Source organism: Chanodichthys erythropterus, chromosome 11, assembly GCF_024489055.1.
Source record: "Chanodichthys erythropterus isolate Z2021 chromosome 11, ASM2448905v1, whole genome shotgun sequence".
In the NCBI taxonomy this organism is placed as follows: domain Eukaryota; kingdom Metazoa; phylum Chordata; class Actinopteri; order Cypriniformes; family Xenocyprididae; genus Chanodichthys; species Chanodichthys erythropterus.
The window spans coordinates 40,654,205-40,673,804 of record NC_090231.1 but is presented as its reverse complement, the minus strand read 5'-3'; the positions used below and the strand labels follow the sequence as shown (position 1 = coordinate 40,673,804).

Sequence of the window (19,600 nt, the reverse complement as noted above, 5' to 3'; positions counted from 1 at the left end):
AGCCAAACAGGATAACACCGCACACGTAGATAGACTCACGGGGCATGAACAGGCACTGCGCCGGTTGCTGCTCAGCTTGCAGGGACTGGAACAAACAGGAGAAACAGTAGACACAAGACAAGGGATCCAGACACTATCTCCAACTAGGACAGGGTAGCACATAGAAGAACACAAAATCACAATGAAAGTAGGCGCTTAGGTTAACGAACTGGCGAAGACATGAGGGAAAGATGGCACAATATGAAGGGAGCAAAGAACATGAGGAACAGGTGACAACACTCAGACTAACAAGGACTGAACAATGACTAAACAAGAGGGTGTGGTAACTGGAAACAAGGAGGCGGGAACAGAGGAGCACATGGCAAACGCAAACACAGACAGCCATGTGCTCAAACACAACACAAACAAAGAGACATGAAACAAAGACAACACAGACAAGACTGCCAGGGCAGACCCCTGACAGTTAATTAGGGCCCGAGCACCGATGGTGTGAGGACCCTATTGTAATTGCTCAGCCAATTCTTCTTCTTCTCCAAAATGAATCACATTTTTGAGGGCCTAAATGTTCTCAAAAACTCATAAAACTTTGCACACGCATCAGAAGTGGTGAAAATTTACAACTGATATGGGTTTCAGAATTAGGTGTGGCAAAATGGCTCGATAGCGCCACCTACAAAATTTCAGTTAAGCGCCCTTCGTGCTACGTTTCACGTACAGTTATGAAATTCGGTAGACAGATTGTAACAGCCCAATACGTATAAAAAAGCCCTTGGGTGCAAAGTTTGTAAACCCAACAGAAAGTGAGATATTTTGAATTTTCTCTACAAAATTTTGGCAGTTTTTGCCATTTCCACATGTTGTACTTTAACGGCATTTGAGACGTTAAATTGCGAAGATCTAGAGTTTTCGCTGAAGGGCGTGTCCGTGGCGGCCTGGCAAAGTTCGATGTTTCGCCATGAAACAGGAAGTTGTTGTAACTCAGGCATACGATGTTGGATCTGCCCCAAACTTCACAAGTTTTATTAGAGTCCTGACCTGAAGATATCTATATGCCAATGTTCAGTTGCAGTCATAGCGCCACCTGCCAGCAACAGGAAATGTCATTTTTTACACTGTGATTAACTCCTCAAAGACATTTAATAATAACAACATCATATATGGTCAGTCTAATCTTAAGACCTTAGCGACATTTAATTGCAAAGATCTGAGTTTTCGTTGAAGGGCGTGTCCGTGGTGGCCTGACAAATTCTGATGTTTCGCCATGAATGATGAAGCTGTTGTAACTCAAGCATACAATGTCCGATCTGCTCCAAACTTCACATGTGTGATAAGAGTCCTGGCCAGGCCAAAGACATCTATATGCCAATATTCAGTTAGTCATAAAGCCACCTGCTGGCAACAGGAAATGGTATGCTTTACACTTTAGTTCACTCTCAGAAAAAAAAAAAAAATTAATATGCCATGATGTACCAAACATACTAGAAATATGTTAAATCATGAAAGACTTGGCTAAATGCTAATGTATGCGATTAAAGCCAAGAAACAGGAAGTTCTGGTAACTCATATACAATGTCCGATCTGCTCCAAACTTCACATGTTTGATAATAGTCCTGGCCTGAGGACATCTACATAGCAATATTCGTTTATGGTCAAAGCGCCACCTGTTGGCAGCAGGAAGTGTGGCACTTTGAAATGACTTGGCTATATTTCTCCTGTTATATTTCCACTGTTTACTGTTTTCCTGAGGCCAACGGGTGGCGGTTAGCCCGGGTGTGAGGGCCCTTTCATCGCTGCTTGCAGCTTTAATTTGTTTTATGTTTGCTTTGCCGTTTAATGTTAGATAGAGTCGCCAAAGTTTTGAATATGTAATTAGATGTTAAAGGAATAAATTTAGCAACAAAACATTTTAAGGTGAAATCAGTGGACATAAAGTCCAGCATTTTTGATATCATTGGACTGTTCATGTGTTCTTTGAATTGTTCCATTTAAGTTTGGGTTTCAGAGGAAACAGTTTTTCAGATTTGAGTGGAGACGTTTTAGTCCTTTGACATGGTGGTTTCAGGTAAAGCACTGTTTGGCAGTGTTTGGCAGTGATTGGCAGTATTGTGCCAGAACGCCCACAGCTTATTGGTGGAGAGGAGACAGAGTGATGAAGCCAATCAGTGTATGGGGATGATTAGAAGTCCATGATGGTCAGAGGCCAATGGGAAAATTTGGCCAGGATGTCTGCCAGGAATCTACCTAATGTACTCCCCTAGTTCTGCCATTAATGATATATCGCTCTAAACCTTTACAGAGTTTTAACATTTGCTTCCTGTTCATGTTGACTGAACTGTTGCAGCTATTTCTTGGTGTCAAACTTGATGAGGAATGAAACCTGATGTCATTGAGTATGTGGCCATTATCTACAATATTTACATAATCACTTTCTCTCCCTGTCCTAACGTTTAAGTCTCCGCATGAGGATATTTCCTCTGGACTGAAAGTGAAAGATGTCCATCTGTAACTTTAGAAAACTTTGTTCTTCATAATAGTGAGAGTCATGAGGTGGAATATAGGCACACAGAGGTAAAGATTACACTGTGATATGACTAATTTAATTTCAAGCCAAATAGATTAATTTTCAAATGTTTCAAATTGTCTTTGTGCCATATAAGAATTCACAGCGACACTTTATTTTAGATTTTTTTTTTTTAATGAAGGAACAACAATTTCATTGTATCCTATTGGACAATCATATAGGTATCCTATTGGCAGATGGTGTTCAGTAGATGTTCAGCAGCTCCAGGGTTTTGTGGTTGTTGAACTGTCGCTGCGTAGCTCTTGTGTTGTGATGGAGGTCCTGTGGCCAGTCTGGACTCCTTGATCATGGTCTCTAGCTCTTGGTGATTGAGAGCTTCTCTTGTCATTGGAGTTTCTGCTGTTTCTTGTTGTTTTTCCAAGGGCTGTGCTTTTCAGCACTCTGGTGAAGACACTCCTTGCATGTTGAGATGTACATGATCATACATATGATGAGGCTTTATGTGTTTGTGATGGGCGAGATGAACATTAGGAATAAGTACACAAGTTCTGGAGAGTTCCTCATTATTTCCATGAATCACATAGACCAGAGGTCTTCAGCCCTGCTCCTGGGGACCAACTATCCTGGAGAGTTTAGCTCCAAACCTAATCAAACACACCTGACGCAGCTAATCAAGCTCTTCAAGATGGCTTGAAACTACACATGCAGGTGTGCTGAAGCAGGTTGGAAATAAACTTTCCAGGACAGTGGGTCCCCAGGAGCAGGGTTGAAGATCTCTGATGTAGGCTGGTACATCAGTGTGGCAGTAGTGAAGACAAAGTTAATTTAGTCTCTGGGAAATGTTGTGTGTCTCTGATCCACCTCTCTGATCACAGGAGCACATATCTCTTTCTCTCTGTGTCTTTTTCTGAGTGGGACATTCATGTTTTTATGTGTATTTCACAGTTCCATCTGATGAAGATCAAAGTCAGTACGCCGTAACAGAGGAAGAAACTTCAATCTGATATTAACCTCTTTAAAAAGACTCATCATACTGGTAATTCTGTCAACACGTTTGGATGTTCTGTCAGCATTTATTTGTCCTTAAAGTCTGTGTAAAGCAATATTAAAATATGTGTTCTGAATTTGTCACACCACAGAAAAATGTGTTATTAACCACCCAGCCAATTTTAAATGATTAAAAAACCGCCAAGTAAATGAAATAAATGATCATATTCTTGAAAGTATTTTCTGCCCTCAAACACTGAAGGTGTGTTCACTGTCAGCTCTGAAACCATGCCTACTTGAGAGAAAGTTGCCGTCTCTTTTAACTTACTTGTCTAATGAGTCAAACATACTGATGTATATTTAACGGACGTAGGCCTGTAAGAGTTGTGCATGTAAAACCTCACTCCCCTGATCTCAAGAGGTGCTCTTGTGACTGACGCTAGAGTTACTACACACATGTTGGCGCCACAAGACAGGAGGATGGAGGCCAAGATGGGAGATAGTCAGTCCGTTCCCACAATCTTCAGTTGTCGGCGGGAAGGGAGGATGAATGCCGAGGTGGGAGATAGTCGGTTCAGCCCCATTCACCAATAACAAGAGGATTATCAGTGAATCCCAGTTGTCTATGATGAAAGTTTGTTACTATCCAGTGTAAAATTATCACTGCAGAGGCGGGTGTTGGTGGTGATTGTCAGCTCTTTATCAAGATGGCTCTTCACAAAACTAATCCACTTCTTTTTCATATCATCATTTTTAGATTTAAGCTGGTTTAAGCTGGTCCTGGCTGTGGTTGGTGACAATAGTCACGGAAAGCTCCACCCTCATAGTTTTTTTTCTCCTCATTAAAATCAGAGATGTTCATCAACGATTGTATATCAAGAGCAGGGACATATTTGTGTGCATTTTGTTTTGGGATTTCACCAGAAAGAATAGAACCTCCGCAACGATATTAAAGGATTATTTCACTTTCAATTAAAATTTTCTTGATAATTTACTCACTCTCATGTCATCCAAGATGTCCATGTCATTTTTTTCTTCATTCAAAAAGAAATTAAGGTTTTTGATGAAAACATTCCAGGATTATTCTCCTTATACTGGACTTCAATGGCCTCCAAACGGTTGAAGTTTCAGTGTAGCTTCAAAGGGCTTTGAACGATACCAGATGAGGAATAAGGGTCTTATCTAGTGAAACGATCTGAAAAAACGATTTGAACGATTTAAAAAACAAAAAAAGTGAATGTATATGCTTATATACACAAATGATCGCCTTCCAAGTGGTTCCACAAAAACCCCACTTTCGTATTCTTTAAAAAGCTTTCGCTGTATGTCCTACGCCTTCCCTATTCTACTTACAGAACGAACGCGGCGCCAGTTCCATTTTTTCCATAAGTAGAATAGGGAAGGCAAAGGACATACAGCGTAAGCTTTTTGAAGAATACGCAAAGCGGAAGCACATGCAAGCGATCATTTGTGTTTGTGAAGCATATACAGTTGTATTTTTTTAGAAAATGACTCATGAAAATGATCGTTTCACTAGATAAGATGTGAAAAATCACATTTAATTATGAAAAAAAAAACAGATATTTAAACGATTATAGTGTTTGAAAGAGGATATTGTGAAATATATTATAAAAACAAATTGTTTTCATGGGATTTTACAAAATAAATTAATACATTTATTTAATGATTTAATTAATAATTAAATTAATTATTTAATAATTATTGAATTATTTCAGAATAAACTAGTACATTTAATTGTTGCTTTATTGAATTCATTATTTATTTAATTATTACATTTTGAGTAATTTGTCCTCCATAACAAGCGAGCCACTGCTAATATGCTATAGTTATTATCGTGTTGGGGCGGGGCCATTCTCAGTGGCTCCAGTGCATTATTAGCCTATTTCACAAGAATTGGAAATCACGTCACATGGGGTAAAGTTAGTTCCGCTGTGGGTCTGCAGCTATTAGCTTAATATGCTCTTTTCTCAAATATCGCTTCTTACCTTTTCTGTTTTGTCTGTTTTCCAAGTTGCTGTTGTATAATCTACAAAGAAATTATTTTCTACTTGTTTGTAGCTTATATAGCTTTCCCCAGCACTTCACGAAAAACACTCCCTGCATCCTACTGTACATCCACCCTATCTGCCATAAAAAAGCATTGAATATTACTAATGTCACATACTATTTAGGATGGATAGTATGCACAGTGAGACGCAGGCACTGACTTTACAGCACATGGAGTGCGATAATGCACAGTCACACCAAACAGACACAGAGAATAAAAGCAATTTAAGCAATTTAAGCACCATCACTTAGAATTAGTTCATAAATTTAGCTCTTAATGAGAGCTCTGTAGTCTCACCGATAAATTACCAAGACCGTTCAGACATTTTCATGACATTTAATTATGCAATTATGACATTTAATAACAATTGTCAGAATTGACTTTACACAGACTTTAAAAATGGTTTGAAAATATTGTAGTTTGTTCTTCTTGCATTATTTTTTGTAATATATATTTGTCAGAAATGTTTTTTTCATGGTTTTAGGAGTATGATAGACTTAAGCCTTTATTTTTGGTTTTGCAAAAACTGTCCAATTCCTTTTAACAAAGTGTTTTTTATAATACAACATTTATTTTTTGGTTTTAAGTTTGTTAAAGGGGTCATGACCTGCATTTTGTTCATAGTGTTTCCTGAGGTGGACTTATAATGTTATTATAATTTTTACATCAAAAATTGTCATAATTTAGAAATAAAGGCTATTTTTCTACCCTGATTTTAGTCTGAAAGATCTTTTTGAAGAGGTGTGTGCTGTGGCTTCAGTGTAAACACCCACTGCTGTGATTGGCTGACATCTTTGCATATGTAATAAGTCTTACATGATGAACTGGTGCTGCCAGGCATTTAGGGATTGAACCACCACTGCGAAAACTTTACCACATTTTTACTATTAGGGCCCACAGCTGTCAAGATTAACTAATCGTGAAAAGTGTTGATTATAGCACTATATTTAGGTCATGTCGCATGAAAGCTTGCAGTGATGAGCATTGTAGCTGATGACAGACAGCCTGTTGATCGTGTGATGTCAGTGATCATGTAATTGAACTTGGTTTCTGCAGTCTCACAAATACTTCTGTTATTACTAACAGTGGTAACACATTGTAAGTAAAGTTAGAGATTCATAACGGGAGTTTTGTAGCTGATGACAGTCTGCTGATCATGTAAATGCAGTGATTGTCATTGTAAAGCGATTTCAGCAGTCTCACGAATTCTTTCACCATAACTAACAATGCAATGATGTAAATAAAGCAAGTGGTTCATTGTGCAGTCACTGATTATAATGGGATTTCTGCAGTGCCAGCCCTAGCCTCTTTGGCGAGAGAGGCAAGATTTATCCAAAGGGGCGGATCTAGAAAATTATTTATAGGGTGCAAAGGGGTGGCATGAGGTCTATGAGGGGTGGCAACACCAAAGCAAGCGCTCATGCAGTATATTTTGGAGATTTATAGCCTTACATACACAATTGTGTTCACAAACATTGCATTACCAGAAAGTATCTATATACTGTTTAAAATTACACTGTAAAAAAATCCCGTTGTTTCTACGGAAAAATACCGGCAGCTGTGGTTACCAGAACAATACTGTAAAAATGACATCAAACCGTAAAAACTAAGAAGAAACAGAGTTATTTCAACAAATATATCAAATGTGAAGTGTCACGCAGGGAATTGTGGGAATGTCAATTTACGGTTTTTCACTGTAAATTTTACAATGAATTGTTATTTTTCACTTTGCAAAAACTGTGAATTTAACGGTATTTTACCGTAAAATTACATTAAATGTACCGTTAGATCTATTACAGTTATTCACCGTATATAGTATGGAAACTTCAGTTTTTCACCGCAGCATTTTTACAGTCTTTTACTGTTAAAATCATGGTAATTTTTTACAGTGTAATAAATAACAACATTTCATTATCCATCATGGCACCAAGTAAATACACTATATGAAAAACTTCTAAATGAGTCTGAGCTGGTATCACTAAAGGAGATGAGCAGTTTTATTAATATTACACAGGCTACTTCAATGGTATAAATCACATTTTAGTGCGTGTTTCTGTTATTAACAGAGGTGGGAATGTCTGTGTGTGTTCACCCAGAACACCCTATCAACCACATACTCTAGCAACACATCAGCAACTGCATAGTAAGAGCCTAGCAATCACCCAGAATCTCCTAGCAACCACCTAGCAACACTTTAGCAATCACCCAGAACATCTATAGTATTCTGGACTAACTGACCAAATGTTTTTACATTTTTTAAACAAGACTTGAAGTTGGGTTTATGACAAGTAAATATAAATTTGTCCTTCAAACTTTTCAGTCTCTATTGTTTTTCTTGATTGCTAATGCACAATTCATGAAACAATTCAACATTTTCTCACAACTAAACACAATATCAAAACTATACACCAACTTGCACAAACCTCAAAAATCCAGGTCAAAATAAAATGTTCTAGTCAAAAACTTATTCTTGTCTGACAAAATCAAACTTTGGCATCAGATGACACACAAAACATAACAAATACACAGACTACTGCACTGCCTAGTGAACACCAGTGAGATCAATTCATATAACATGGTAACAAAAATACCTCTTTTTCATTTTACTATTATTATAAATTGATCTTGCAGTAGATGAAAAGCCTGAGAAAAATAAGTATGAACTTGGTATGCACCAAAATACAATATACTGTCAATTACAGTAAAAGTAAATTCAGCATCCTCTGCACATTGGGCTAAATTTCATCAGTACTATAGCAGTGTATTGGTCTTCTGACACAAGACTATATCCAATCATTTCTCAACGCTGCAACAAATACAGTATACATTTAACAAATGGCTTCAAAGAAAGTTGACAATCACAACATTGAGGGTGTACAACGTGAAATTTCCCTCATGTAAAGTAGCCTACTTGTACTGTGTACCCCTGTAAATTATTCATTCAGCTCTCTCAGATTTTGACGTGTGTCATCAGTTTTGCTACCTAATGTTGTCATTGTTAAACATTTTGAGAACGTAAGAATGACTCATAAGAGTCATTTGTTAATGAAGCACACTAGGCGCGCTGCGTGCACGTGAAACCATCATGCACAATTTATTGAAAGACATGTTTTCTTGCCATTACTTTGCGTTACTCAATTTTTTTTAGTCATCATGTTGAAGCGCCGCTCCAGTACTTGAAACACTGCTTACATATTATATTCTGAGATAATTTTGGGGTGGCAAAGCTTTTTCTTAGGGGGGCAGATGCCACCCCGTGCCACCCCGGTAGATCTGCCCCTGTCCATGCATCCGGCCTCTTTGGCGCCCCCTAGCAAGATTCCACCCTTAGCATTTGCCTATACTGCCTATATAACGGGCCGGCTCTGAATATCAGACTGTCACCTCTTGGGTTCTATATTCTTTGCCTGCAACGTTTAGCCAAAAAGTGTAATGCCTAATGCTAACACTCTGCCCCCTGGCGGTATGCAGGGAAGGAGACCAGAGGCTGTTTTTTGAATGGATGTCAATGGATGAGAGTCTTCACTATACTGATTAAACAGCTTTTTTGGGGAAATAGCTAATCATTTAATTAATTGACAGCCTGTTTGCTAATCTTCAGCATGTTTTACACTAAACAATACTTTCATTGGGAACTATATGTAGATTTCAGCTTGTTAAAAATGTATTTCTTTAAGAGAAGGCAGATTAGGGAATGTTGCGAGTGCGACTGATGTCACTGCCATTACACAATAGGCTGAGAGGTGCCGCACGTGATTAAGTTAGCCGTTATGCTTTCTCCAATGGTAAGAGATACAGACCCTCTAATCTCCCTATAATAATACGATCTCTGGCAAAACTTTACAGGTGAATGAGTCAGTGAGTCGAAAGAAACTTTTAAATTGAAAGGAACTTTTGCAAAGGAAGTTGTTTTAGCTCTGTATGTTATGGAAAATTCTCATAGCTGTAAAAAGGACAAATACAAGATCGCTTTCCTCAGTGGACATTCCAACGGACTTTTATAATGGATATAATGTTATGGACATCGACTTTAAGAATGAACAGTTTGCAAAAACTGTCCAATAACTTAAAGGTGCCCTAGAATTCAATATTGAATTTATATTGGCATAGTTGAATAGTTTGAACAATAGCGAAAAATGGCATATGGAGCAATAATAACTGACATGATCCATGATAACATGATATTTTTAGTGATATTTGTGAATTGTCTTTCTAAATGTTTCGTTAGCATGTTGCTAATGTACTGTTAAATGTGGTTAAAGTTACCATCGTTTATTACTGTATTCACGGAGACAAGAGAGCCGTCGCTATTGTCATTTTTAAACACTTGCAGTCTGTATAATGCATAAACACAGCTTCATTCTTTATAAATATCTCCAACAGTGTGTAATGTTAGCTTTAGCCACGCAGCATAGCCTCAAACTCATTCAGAATCAAATGTAATACATCCAAATAAATACTATACTTACATGATCTGATGTATGCAAGCAGCATGCATGACGAACATCTTGTAAAGATCCATTTTGAGGGTTATATTAGCTGTGTGAACTGTGTTTATGCTGTTCAAGGCAAGTGCGAGCTCTGGGGGAGGGGGAGCGGGAGATTTAAAGGGGCCACAACCTTTATATCGGTGCATAGTTAATGATGCCCCAAAATAGGCAGTTAAAAAAATGAATAAAAAAAATAAAAATCTATGGGGTATTTTGAGCTGAAACTTCACAGACACATTCAGGGGACACCTTAGACTTATATTACATATTTTAAAAAGAAGTTCTAGGGCACCTTTAAATGATACAACTTTTATTTTTGGTTTTAAATTTGAAATTATTAAAGGGGTCATTAAAGGGATAGTTCACCCAAAAATGAAAATTTGATGTTTATCTGCTTACCCCCAGGGCATCCAAGATGTAGAGGACTTTTTTTCTTCAGTCGAACGCAAATTATGATTTTTAACTGCAACCGCTGCCATCTGTCAGTCAAACAATAGCAGTGATTGGGAACTTGAACAATAAGAGTCGAAAAAACTTCCATAGACAAATCCAAATTAAACCCTGCGGCTCGTGACGACACATTGATGTCCTAAGACACGAAACAATCGGTTTGTGCGAGAAACCGAACAGTACTTATATAATTTTTTACCTCTAATACGCCACTATGTCCAACTGCGTTCAGCTTCCAGCTAGTGAGGTCTGATCGCGCTCTGACAACGGAAGTGATGTCTCGCGCTCATTGAAGTATATGGGCGAGACATCACTTCCGTCATCACAACGCGTTTTTTGACCTCACTAACAGGAAGCTGAACGAAGTTGGACATAGTGGTGTATTAGAGGTAAAAATTATATAAATAATGTTCGGTTTCTCGCACAAACCGATCGTTTCGTGTCTTAGGACATTAACCCTTTCGATCGTGAGTTTAAAATATTCTAACTGTCCCCCCAGAGTGAGTTTTTTTAAGGCGACCGTTATTTTAGAACGTTCGCCTTTAATGTTTCCATAGCGACGCGTCTTGCGTGTCACGAGCGCTGAGCGCAGCAACAATAACACTGTATGACAGATGGATCGCTAATATTTAGTTTTTCCTTTTTTATTTAAAATATTCGCAAAATTGCTTACCATGTCATCAACCATCTGATATTCCAATTCTCAAATATGTGTAAGTGAGTGTGTTTTGTCGTTTTAAAACCTTTATAAATGATCTTTATCTTGATCTATAATGCGAGATGGGTGCCGCCATCTTAGTTTGCGCTGCAGTTCACAGAGTTCTGTCAGTCGGATTTACAGCAGGTTAATTCATCAGTTTCTCCCGAAATATAAGCAAGTAAGTGGCTGTTGAACTGGAAGAATAATAGAGTAAACTTTATAGTTACTTAGGCCCATTATGTGTGTCTGATATGAATAAATGTCGCCAAATTATATTTGTTATTGCTGCTTCCACTGATGTCGGACATCAATGTGTAAATTAAACGCTTAATGTATTGTTTTAATAAACATTATGTGGCTGAAAACACTGCATAGCTGTGATATATGACAAGAGCGCGCGCGTCTGTCTCACAGCCAGGGCGCGAAAGCACAGTTTGAATCTGGCAGTTATGTGACGTCGCTGAACGTTCGAAATCCCATATGTGGTACCGTACGCCCAGGGGCACTGAAATAAAAATCCCATATGTGGGACCGTACCGCTCAAAGGGTTAATGTGTCGTCACGAGCCGCAGGTTTTAATTTTGATTTGTCTAAGCAAGTTTTATTTACTGTTATAGTTGAAGTTCCCATCTACTGCTATTATTTGACTGACAGACGGCAGCGGTTGCAGTTAAAAAATCATCATTTGCGTTCGACTGAAGAAACAAAGTCACCTACATCTTGGATGCACTGGGGGTAAGCAGATAAACATCAAATTTTCATTTTTTGGTGAACTATCCAAAATATAATGCATTTTTAAATGCATTTTATCAAACAAACTGTAATAACAGACAAAGCAATAGTGACCACGTAATAAAACAGTTACTCACATTACTGTCGCATCCAATATAGTTAAAACAGCATCGTTTTTTAGTTTCAGTCTTGCTGAAAATCCTGTGTCGAATTGTGCCTTGTTTGTAAACAAATCTGTGGTTAAATTGAAGTGAACGAAGGACCAAGTTCTTATTGATGCCATCTGGAACTTCATCAAAAATAAAGTTTATCCACTTTTTCCTATTGTTGGGATCAGAAGAAAGGCAATGCAAAGACTCTATAACGTCATAAAGTGTCACACTCCAGAACCTGTTGTTTTGGCAGGCTTCAATATAAGCTTTCAATATAAGTTTTTAGACTAACAAGTTTTGAGTTCTGAAACTTACAGCATTTTGTTATAGTACAGTGACCTATTATGTCAAAAGATCAAGATATCCTTGGTAGCCTACTAATGTTGTAATTTGATATTTTTTTGTATCAATAAAGTGTGATTTACTGTAATAAAATCTTTTTTTTTTAAATTCAAATTTTCTTTCTTTCTTTTTCTTTCTTTCTTTCTTTCTTTCTTTCTTTCTTTCTTTCTTTCTTTCTTTCTTTCTTTCTTTCTTTCTTTCTTTCTTTCTCTGAGTGTCTTTTCCTCATAAACCGTTGCATAAACTGTTGTGTGTGTGTGTGTGTGTGTAGTGTCTTTCCATTAAGTTGCTGTTATTGGTAATAGGAGTGAGAAAGTGTCTGACTCGTACAAACAGTATCCATGCATATGGATGTAAAATGCAAACAGTGTCTTTCTTTATTGTGCTCCAATGAATAAAGATTGCTTCCAGTTAGCTTCCTGTTCATTCATTCTTTTAAGTTCACAGCATAAAAATATCAAGTCCATACCTCGTAGAACCATAATCCACACTACATGCTATTCTGCAGTGCGGTTAAAAACTGTGTGCTTCCCCACTAATACACACCTGTCATCTCATTACTCAGGTGCCATTAATATACCATTCCAGAGTGCCATCTAATGGACAAATATATAATTATATTAAAATGGCTCCTACATTTCCATCTATTGAAGATCAGTCAGTAGCTACAGAGGAATAATCTTCAATCTGATATTAACATGTTTTAAAAGACACAAACTGTTACTTCTGTCAACATGTTTAAATGTTCTGTCAAAATATGGTTTGAAAATATTGTAGTTTGTTCTACTTTTAGACTTCAGGTATGTAATATAATTAAAGGGGAGCGGGAAGATGATTTGGGTTGGGGGTAGTATATGTTATATAGAATAAATCAATGCCACGAAGCACAACAAACAATCCCTGATAACACTGGTTTAAATGGAGCATACAGTGGGCCTACATTTTTGACAGAACAATTTTACAGTATTGAAACCAATGTATTTGTGATAGACTGTTACAAAGACAGGATTAGGCCTTAGTTCAATTATTATTATTTTAATATTTTTTTAAGAACAATTGTCGAGAATATTACTTTCTCTATTAATATCTACTAATATTACTCACCCCCACATCATCCAGGATGTTTATGTCTGTCTTTCTTTTGTCGAAAAGAAATTAAGGTTTGTGAGGAAAACATTACAGCATTTTTCTCCATATAGTGGACTTCACTGGGGTTCGGGTAGAAGGTCCAAATTGCAGTTTCAATGCAGCTTCAAAGGGCTCTACAGACACGGAATAAGAGTCTTGTCTATTGAAACGATTATTCCTTTTCTAAAAAAAAAAAAGAAATAAAAAAAAAATACTTTTAACCACAAATGCTCACCTTGCACTGATTCTGAGATCCATGCCTGCGATCCATCGATGCCAATCAAAAAATACCCACAAAGTGAGCCTTTTTAACACCAAAAAATTATTCAGTCTTATTTGTTTATTATTATTTAATAAAGATAGCCTTTTACAGATAATAAAAGTGTGGTGACATTGGTATGTTGTAAGCATTCAGTGTGTGAATTAATTTACAATAATTGATATTTTTAACATTTCTATACAATAAAAACATACATCTTTTAAATAGGTTATTATATAGCATAAAATAAGCACATAGTCAATGCTTGCTATCAACACACACCAAGTCGCTGACATGCATGATCTGCCTGTAGTTCTCATAAACACACAGCCTAAATAATGCATCGAAAAATTAGACATGACCATGCACATTTTTTTTTTTTTATTAAATAGATTATTAATAATTAGACTAAAAATAATTAGGTTAAAACAAATAGGCCAACAGTTTTTTTTTTTTTTTTTTTTTTTTTTTTTTTTTTTTTGTTATGATACCATAACTAAATAAAGAAAAAAAGTGTTAAAGGTGCCCACGAATGCTTTTTCACAAGATGTAATATAAATCTAAGGTGTCTCCTGAATGTGTCTGTGAAGTTTCAGCTCAAAATACCCCATAGATTTTTTTAAATTAATTTTTTTAACTGCCTATTTTGGGGCATCATTAACAATGCACTGAATTACACTCAGCGCCGCCCCCTTAATCGCGAGCTCCCTGCCACATGAGCTGTCGACTATATATTACAGGGCATTAAGTTCACACAGCTAATATAACCCTCAAATGGATCTTTACAAGATGTTCGTCATGACCGCTGCATGCATGCTTCGAATTATGTGTGTAGTATTTATTTGGATGTTAAAGTTTTATTCTGAGTGAATTTGAGGCTGTCCTCCGTGGCTAACGGCTAATGCTGGAGAGATTTATAAAGAATGAAGTTGTGTTTATGCATTATACAGACTGCAAGTGTTTAAAAAATGAAAATAGCGACGGCTCTCTTGTCTCCGTGAATACAGTAACAACCGATGGTAACTTTAACCACATTTAACAGTACATTAGCAACATGCTAACGAAACATTTAGAAAGACAATTTACAAATATCAGTAAAAATATCATGCTATCATGGATTATGTCAGTTATTATTGCTCCATGCAGTTTAATTAATCGACTGCCTGTTTGGCAATCTTCAGAATGTTTTACACTAAACAATACTTTCGTTGGAAACTATATGTAGATTTTAGCTTGATAAAAATGTATTTTTTTTTAGGAGATGGCAGACTAGGGAATGTTGCGACTGACGTCACTGCCATTACATGAAAAAAATCGTTATTTTGAGAAATGCTTTAATTGAAAACTTTGATTCTGCTATATTTCTTCAAGATGCCACTCTATATAATGCAAATATATTAATCAATTTTAAAATCTAAAGGTGTTTCACTCCAGTCGGTTATTGGTCCGATAACATGCATGTCAACAAATTATCTCAGACCCCTTAAAAGAACTCATAAATTAACTATACTTAGACCTTGTTTTGAATCCTGTTGTGGTTCCAATGAGTCCCATTTAAACGGGTCATGAATTGAGTGCATAAATTTGATTCGAATTGTTTTAAACAATTAAAATACTATTTGGCCAGTGGAAATTAATGAATCAACTCTATTCTAAAACCTTTATCTGAAGTATTTTATAAAATTTTTGTTATATATATTTTGATATATTTATTCTAAAACATAACAAGAATATTGTATGATTTTTAGCTATGTAATGGTATGGCATAATTGGCATTTATAGTCCATATCTAATAGTTTGACACTGCTCTGTGTCAAACTGTCAGTCCCGATGGTGAGCTGAGGGACTGACGCCAGATGAAGGAAAACCACTGTGACGAGCAGGGCGGGCGAGAGCCGTGAGGGAACGGCGCGAGGCCGGTGACGCGAGTGATAATGAGCGTCACCTGTGAGGCGTGCCGGCCTCGAGTCTCTCACGGAGGAGCTCCGGAGGCATAAAAGGAGGAGCGACTACAATGAAGGACGAGAGAGGACCAGGCCTGGACTTTATTTTATGTTTTGTTATGTTTGTGTGGCCGGCAGACGTCCGCGAGGGTCTGCCGGCATTACTTTCGTTTTGTTTGTTTATTTTATATTAAAGTTTGGTTCAATGTTCGCCGGTTCCCGCATCTACTGACCTTGTTACAACCACTTTAAATCCTAATTATGAGTCCTAATCATAAATACAGTGCATGTTCACAATAACAGTTTATCTAGAAAGAGGCTAAAGACATAAGAGCCTACATTACAAGTTATATGCAATATAGCTGATATCAAGATCAAAGGGAGCAAATAGAAACCAGACTGTGAAAGTGGTTCTAACACTACCCTGAGTATGCGATCCAGCAGGTGATGCACCCAGTGACACAAATAAACCCTAACTGGGGAATATTAAAATAGTCACCAATTTCTCTAAATAGAGGCTAATATCAAAAAGGCCTGCTATTATAAGAACAGGTGCTAACCTGTGGCAGCATAAGTAAGCTCACATACAAATGTAGGGCAAAAGGCTAGAACTCAAAGTAAAACACAATGCTTTGAAATACATGCTATCCTAATAGGATAAACGTTCTCTCCAAACAGATTTGCAAATCTGTACTGAGTCCTAGAGGATGGAGGCTAAAAAGCTAGCGCTGTCAACTCAAACTTGAATGGAAAATCAAGTGGCTCAGAGGAAAAACATTTTTCATAGCATGAAAAGTTCTAGAACGTGGGGCTTAGCATACACTGATCTCCGCAAAGATAAGGGCCTACCACCTGAGAAAAACAGCACCAGGGAGTCTAAAAACAGTCTACAACCTTAGCTGTTAACTCACCAATTGCACCTACATAAACAAAGGGGACAATGGGCATACAGCCTAACAACTCCCTCGGGAGGAGGCCAAAACTAGGAACTATACCACCTGACAGGGGTATAGTATACATAGGGTTAACATATAACACACCTAACCTAGCTCTAGGCTAGCCGCTAAGCTACGGGCCTTCTTACAGGGCCACAAGCCTAGTGGAGCCTGGGCTTCACTTCCAAGTCTCATGGATAAGAGAAAGAAAGCGAAGCTCACAAGAAAACAATGTCAGGCGGCCGATTAAGGCCAACCTAAACATACATACTAACTGAAGTGACGAGTGCTAACTCAAACTACTCTAGAAAACGGCAGATGAGAAGCTACTCTAAACACCAGGTGGCTAAGAGGCAGCCCTTTTGTGTCCTGCACAATATATCATTCTAGCCAGCTTATCAACATGCTCAGAAAAACTATACAGGAAAAACAAGGTCTTATTTTAAACACATAAAATATAGACCCTCCTGCGTTTTAAAGACAGAAGACTCCTTCATTTCACATGAAAGGATGGAATCTAGGGTTCTTTTAAGCCTAAAAGATCCTCTCATTATGAAATCGAAAAAGCGGGCTGACAGAAATAATCACTATGAGCCTAGCCATCAGTCTGACATCAGTCTCACACTTGTCTCCTGAGACAAAAAGACTAACAATCTCACAATGGTCTCCACTAAAGTTTCATAAGAGATCTCATCATCTTGACATACTGTGCTCAGATCTTTCTCATTTCTTAGAGACATTTCTACTCTCACATTTGTCTCTTCTAAAGTTTCATAAGAGATCTCATCATCTGGACATCTGGGGCTGGTTGCAAAAACTTCTTAGAATAGTCTTAAAAAATTAGTCATTTAAAACCCCTTCAGCTCTGCAGCATTTTTTGGGTTTTTTAGAGAATTAGGCATATCTGAATTTAAAAGAACACCCTAGCCACATACATTGCAGTAAATTGACAAAAATGGTCTCATTTTACAGAAAACCCTCTATATTTTAACACAGTGGTTGAATATTGTATATATTTTAATGTATTTTTTCACAATGTTATGATAAACACAGATAAAAAGTCAAATTTTTATATAATTTTTTATTATTATTTTTATTGAAAATGTGTAATTTAGGATTGGCTTCATCTATGAACCTGCAGAAAGTTTCTTTTTATTCCACTAGGTGGCAGTAAACAGGGGAAACAAGAATCTTCTTGATATCTCCTTGTAAACAAAAGTTATTGAGATTTTACTGAAAGGAGGTATTGGTGCCTCGAAGCGTTCCTTTCCTGTCTCTATTTTTGATTTCTGAAACAACTGGACATACCCGAATTAAAAAGAGTGCTTTACCCATATAAATTGGAGTAAAGGGATAAAAATGGTCTCATTTTACAGAACACCCTCTATATTTTAAAACAGTAATATAATATTGCTTATATCTTTTAGTATGTATTCATAATTTTATGATAAACACAAATAAAAAGTCAGATTTTTATTAATTTTTCAATTACGTTTTATTTTGAGAGTCTGTAGTGTAGGATCTGTTTGGTCCATATACCTGCAGGAAGTTTCTTTTGATTCCACTAGTTGACAGTAAACATGGGAAAAAAGAATCTACTTGATATCTCCTTCTGAACAAAAGTTATTGAGATTTAACTGAAAGGAGGTGTTGGCGCCTCCATGTGAACTTATACGGTCTTGTTTCTGAAAGAATAGGGCATACCTGAATTAAAAAGATTGCCCTACTCGTAGACGTTGGACTAAAAGGATAAAAATGGTCTCATTTTAAAGAAAACCCTCATAGTTTTGTTTTTTTAACACAGTGGTGGAATGTTGCATTTATTTTATTGTATTTATTCACAATTTTATGATAAACAAATTTTTAAAAAAAATTATTTTTATTTATTTTTCAAATCAATATTTGATTTAAGAGTCTGTAATTTATGATCTGTTTTGTCTGTTCCCCTTTAGAATATTTATTTTTATTCCACTGGATATCAGTAAACAGGGGAAAAAAGAATCTACTTGATATCTCCTTCTGAACAAAAATGATTGAGATTTAACTGAAAGGAGGCAAAAAATTGGGAATACCTGAATTAAAAAGAGTGCCCTACTCATATATGTTAGAGTAAATGGATAAAATTGGTCTCATTTTACAGAAAATCACCTACATTTCAACAAGTCAGTGGAATAATTTGTATTTTTTATTGTATTTGTTCACAATTTTATGATAGAGATGGAAGTGGGAGGTGTGCTGGTGGCCAAAAACTTCCTTCTAGGTGCCTGGCTGACTTCTAAGCTACTATCCTTCCTTCATCACTCAGTCTAGTCTGAAAAACAAAACAAATTTGTAAATTCGCATTGAAATCCTGAAATGCATGCTAAAATAATTATACATGTGCACAAATGCATGCTAAAATAATTAAACATACGCACAAAGGTAATTCATATACACATAACAGATGCACAAATGCAATTCACTTATGCACATAACATTCACAAAAGCAATTCGCATAACCACAAAACAGATACACAAATACATGTGCATGCAAAAAAATAAATGAGCACAACCAATGCACAAATGCAAGCAATTATTAAAATATGCACGAAACAGAAACAGTTATATAAACTGCAATTCGCTGCAGACGAAACATGTATAAAAGCGCACAAGGCAATGCACTCCTAAATGCAACCGATGCACAAATGCGTGAAACAATACAAATATGCATGGAAAAAAACAAACATGCATGCAACAGTACAAATATGCATGCAACACACGATATGAAATGCACAAAGACAACGCTTATGTGTAACGTTACTTACTGAGGATGAGGATCTTCTCCCACGCAGCTTTTCTGACCGCATCAAAGCTAGTGTTGCTGAAAGATTCAGTCACTCGACAGACGATCAAG

General features: G+C 36.8%; 1 protein-coding gene across 3 annotated transcripts in view; it reads left to right on the top strand.

The window, feature by feature from the left end:
* Positions 1 to 4,834, top strand: part of LOC137029953 (Fc receptor-like protein 5) — a 36,904-nt gene extending 32,070 nt beyond the window's left edge. For all 3 annotated transcript variants that reach the window (XM_067399802.1, XM_067399800.1, XM_067399801.1), the window contains exon 16: positions 3,467 to 4,834. In XM_067399802.1, coding sequence (XP_067255903.1) covers positions 3,467 to 3,525 — 59 coding nt within the window. In that variant the 3' untranslated portion in view covers positions 3,526 to 4,834. The remainder of the gene's footprint in view (positions 1 to 3,466) is intronic.
* Positions 4,835 to 19,600: the final 14,766 nt, after the last annotated feature.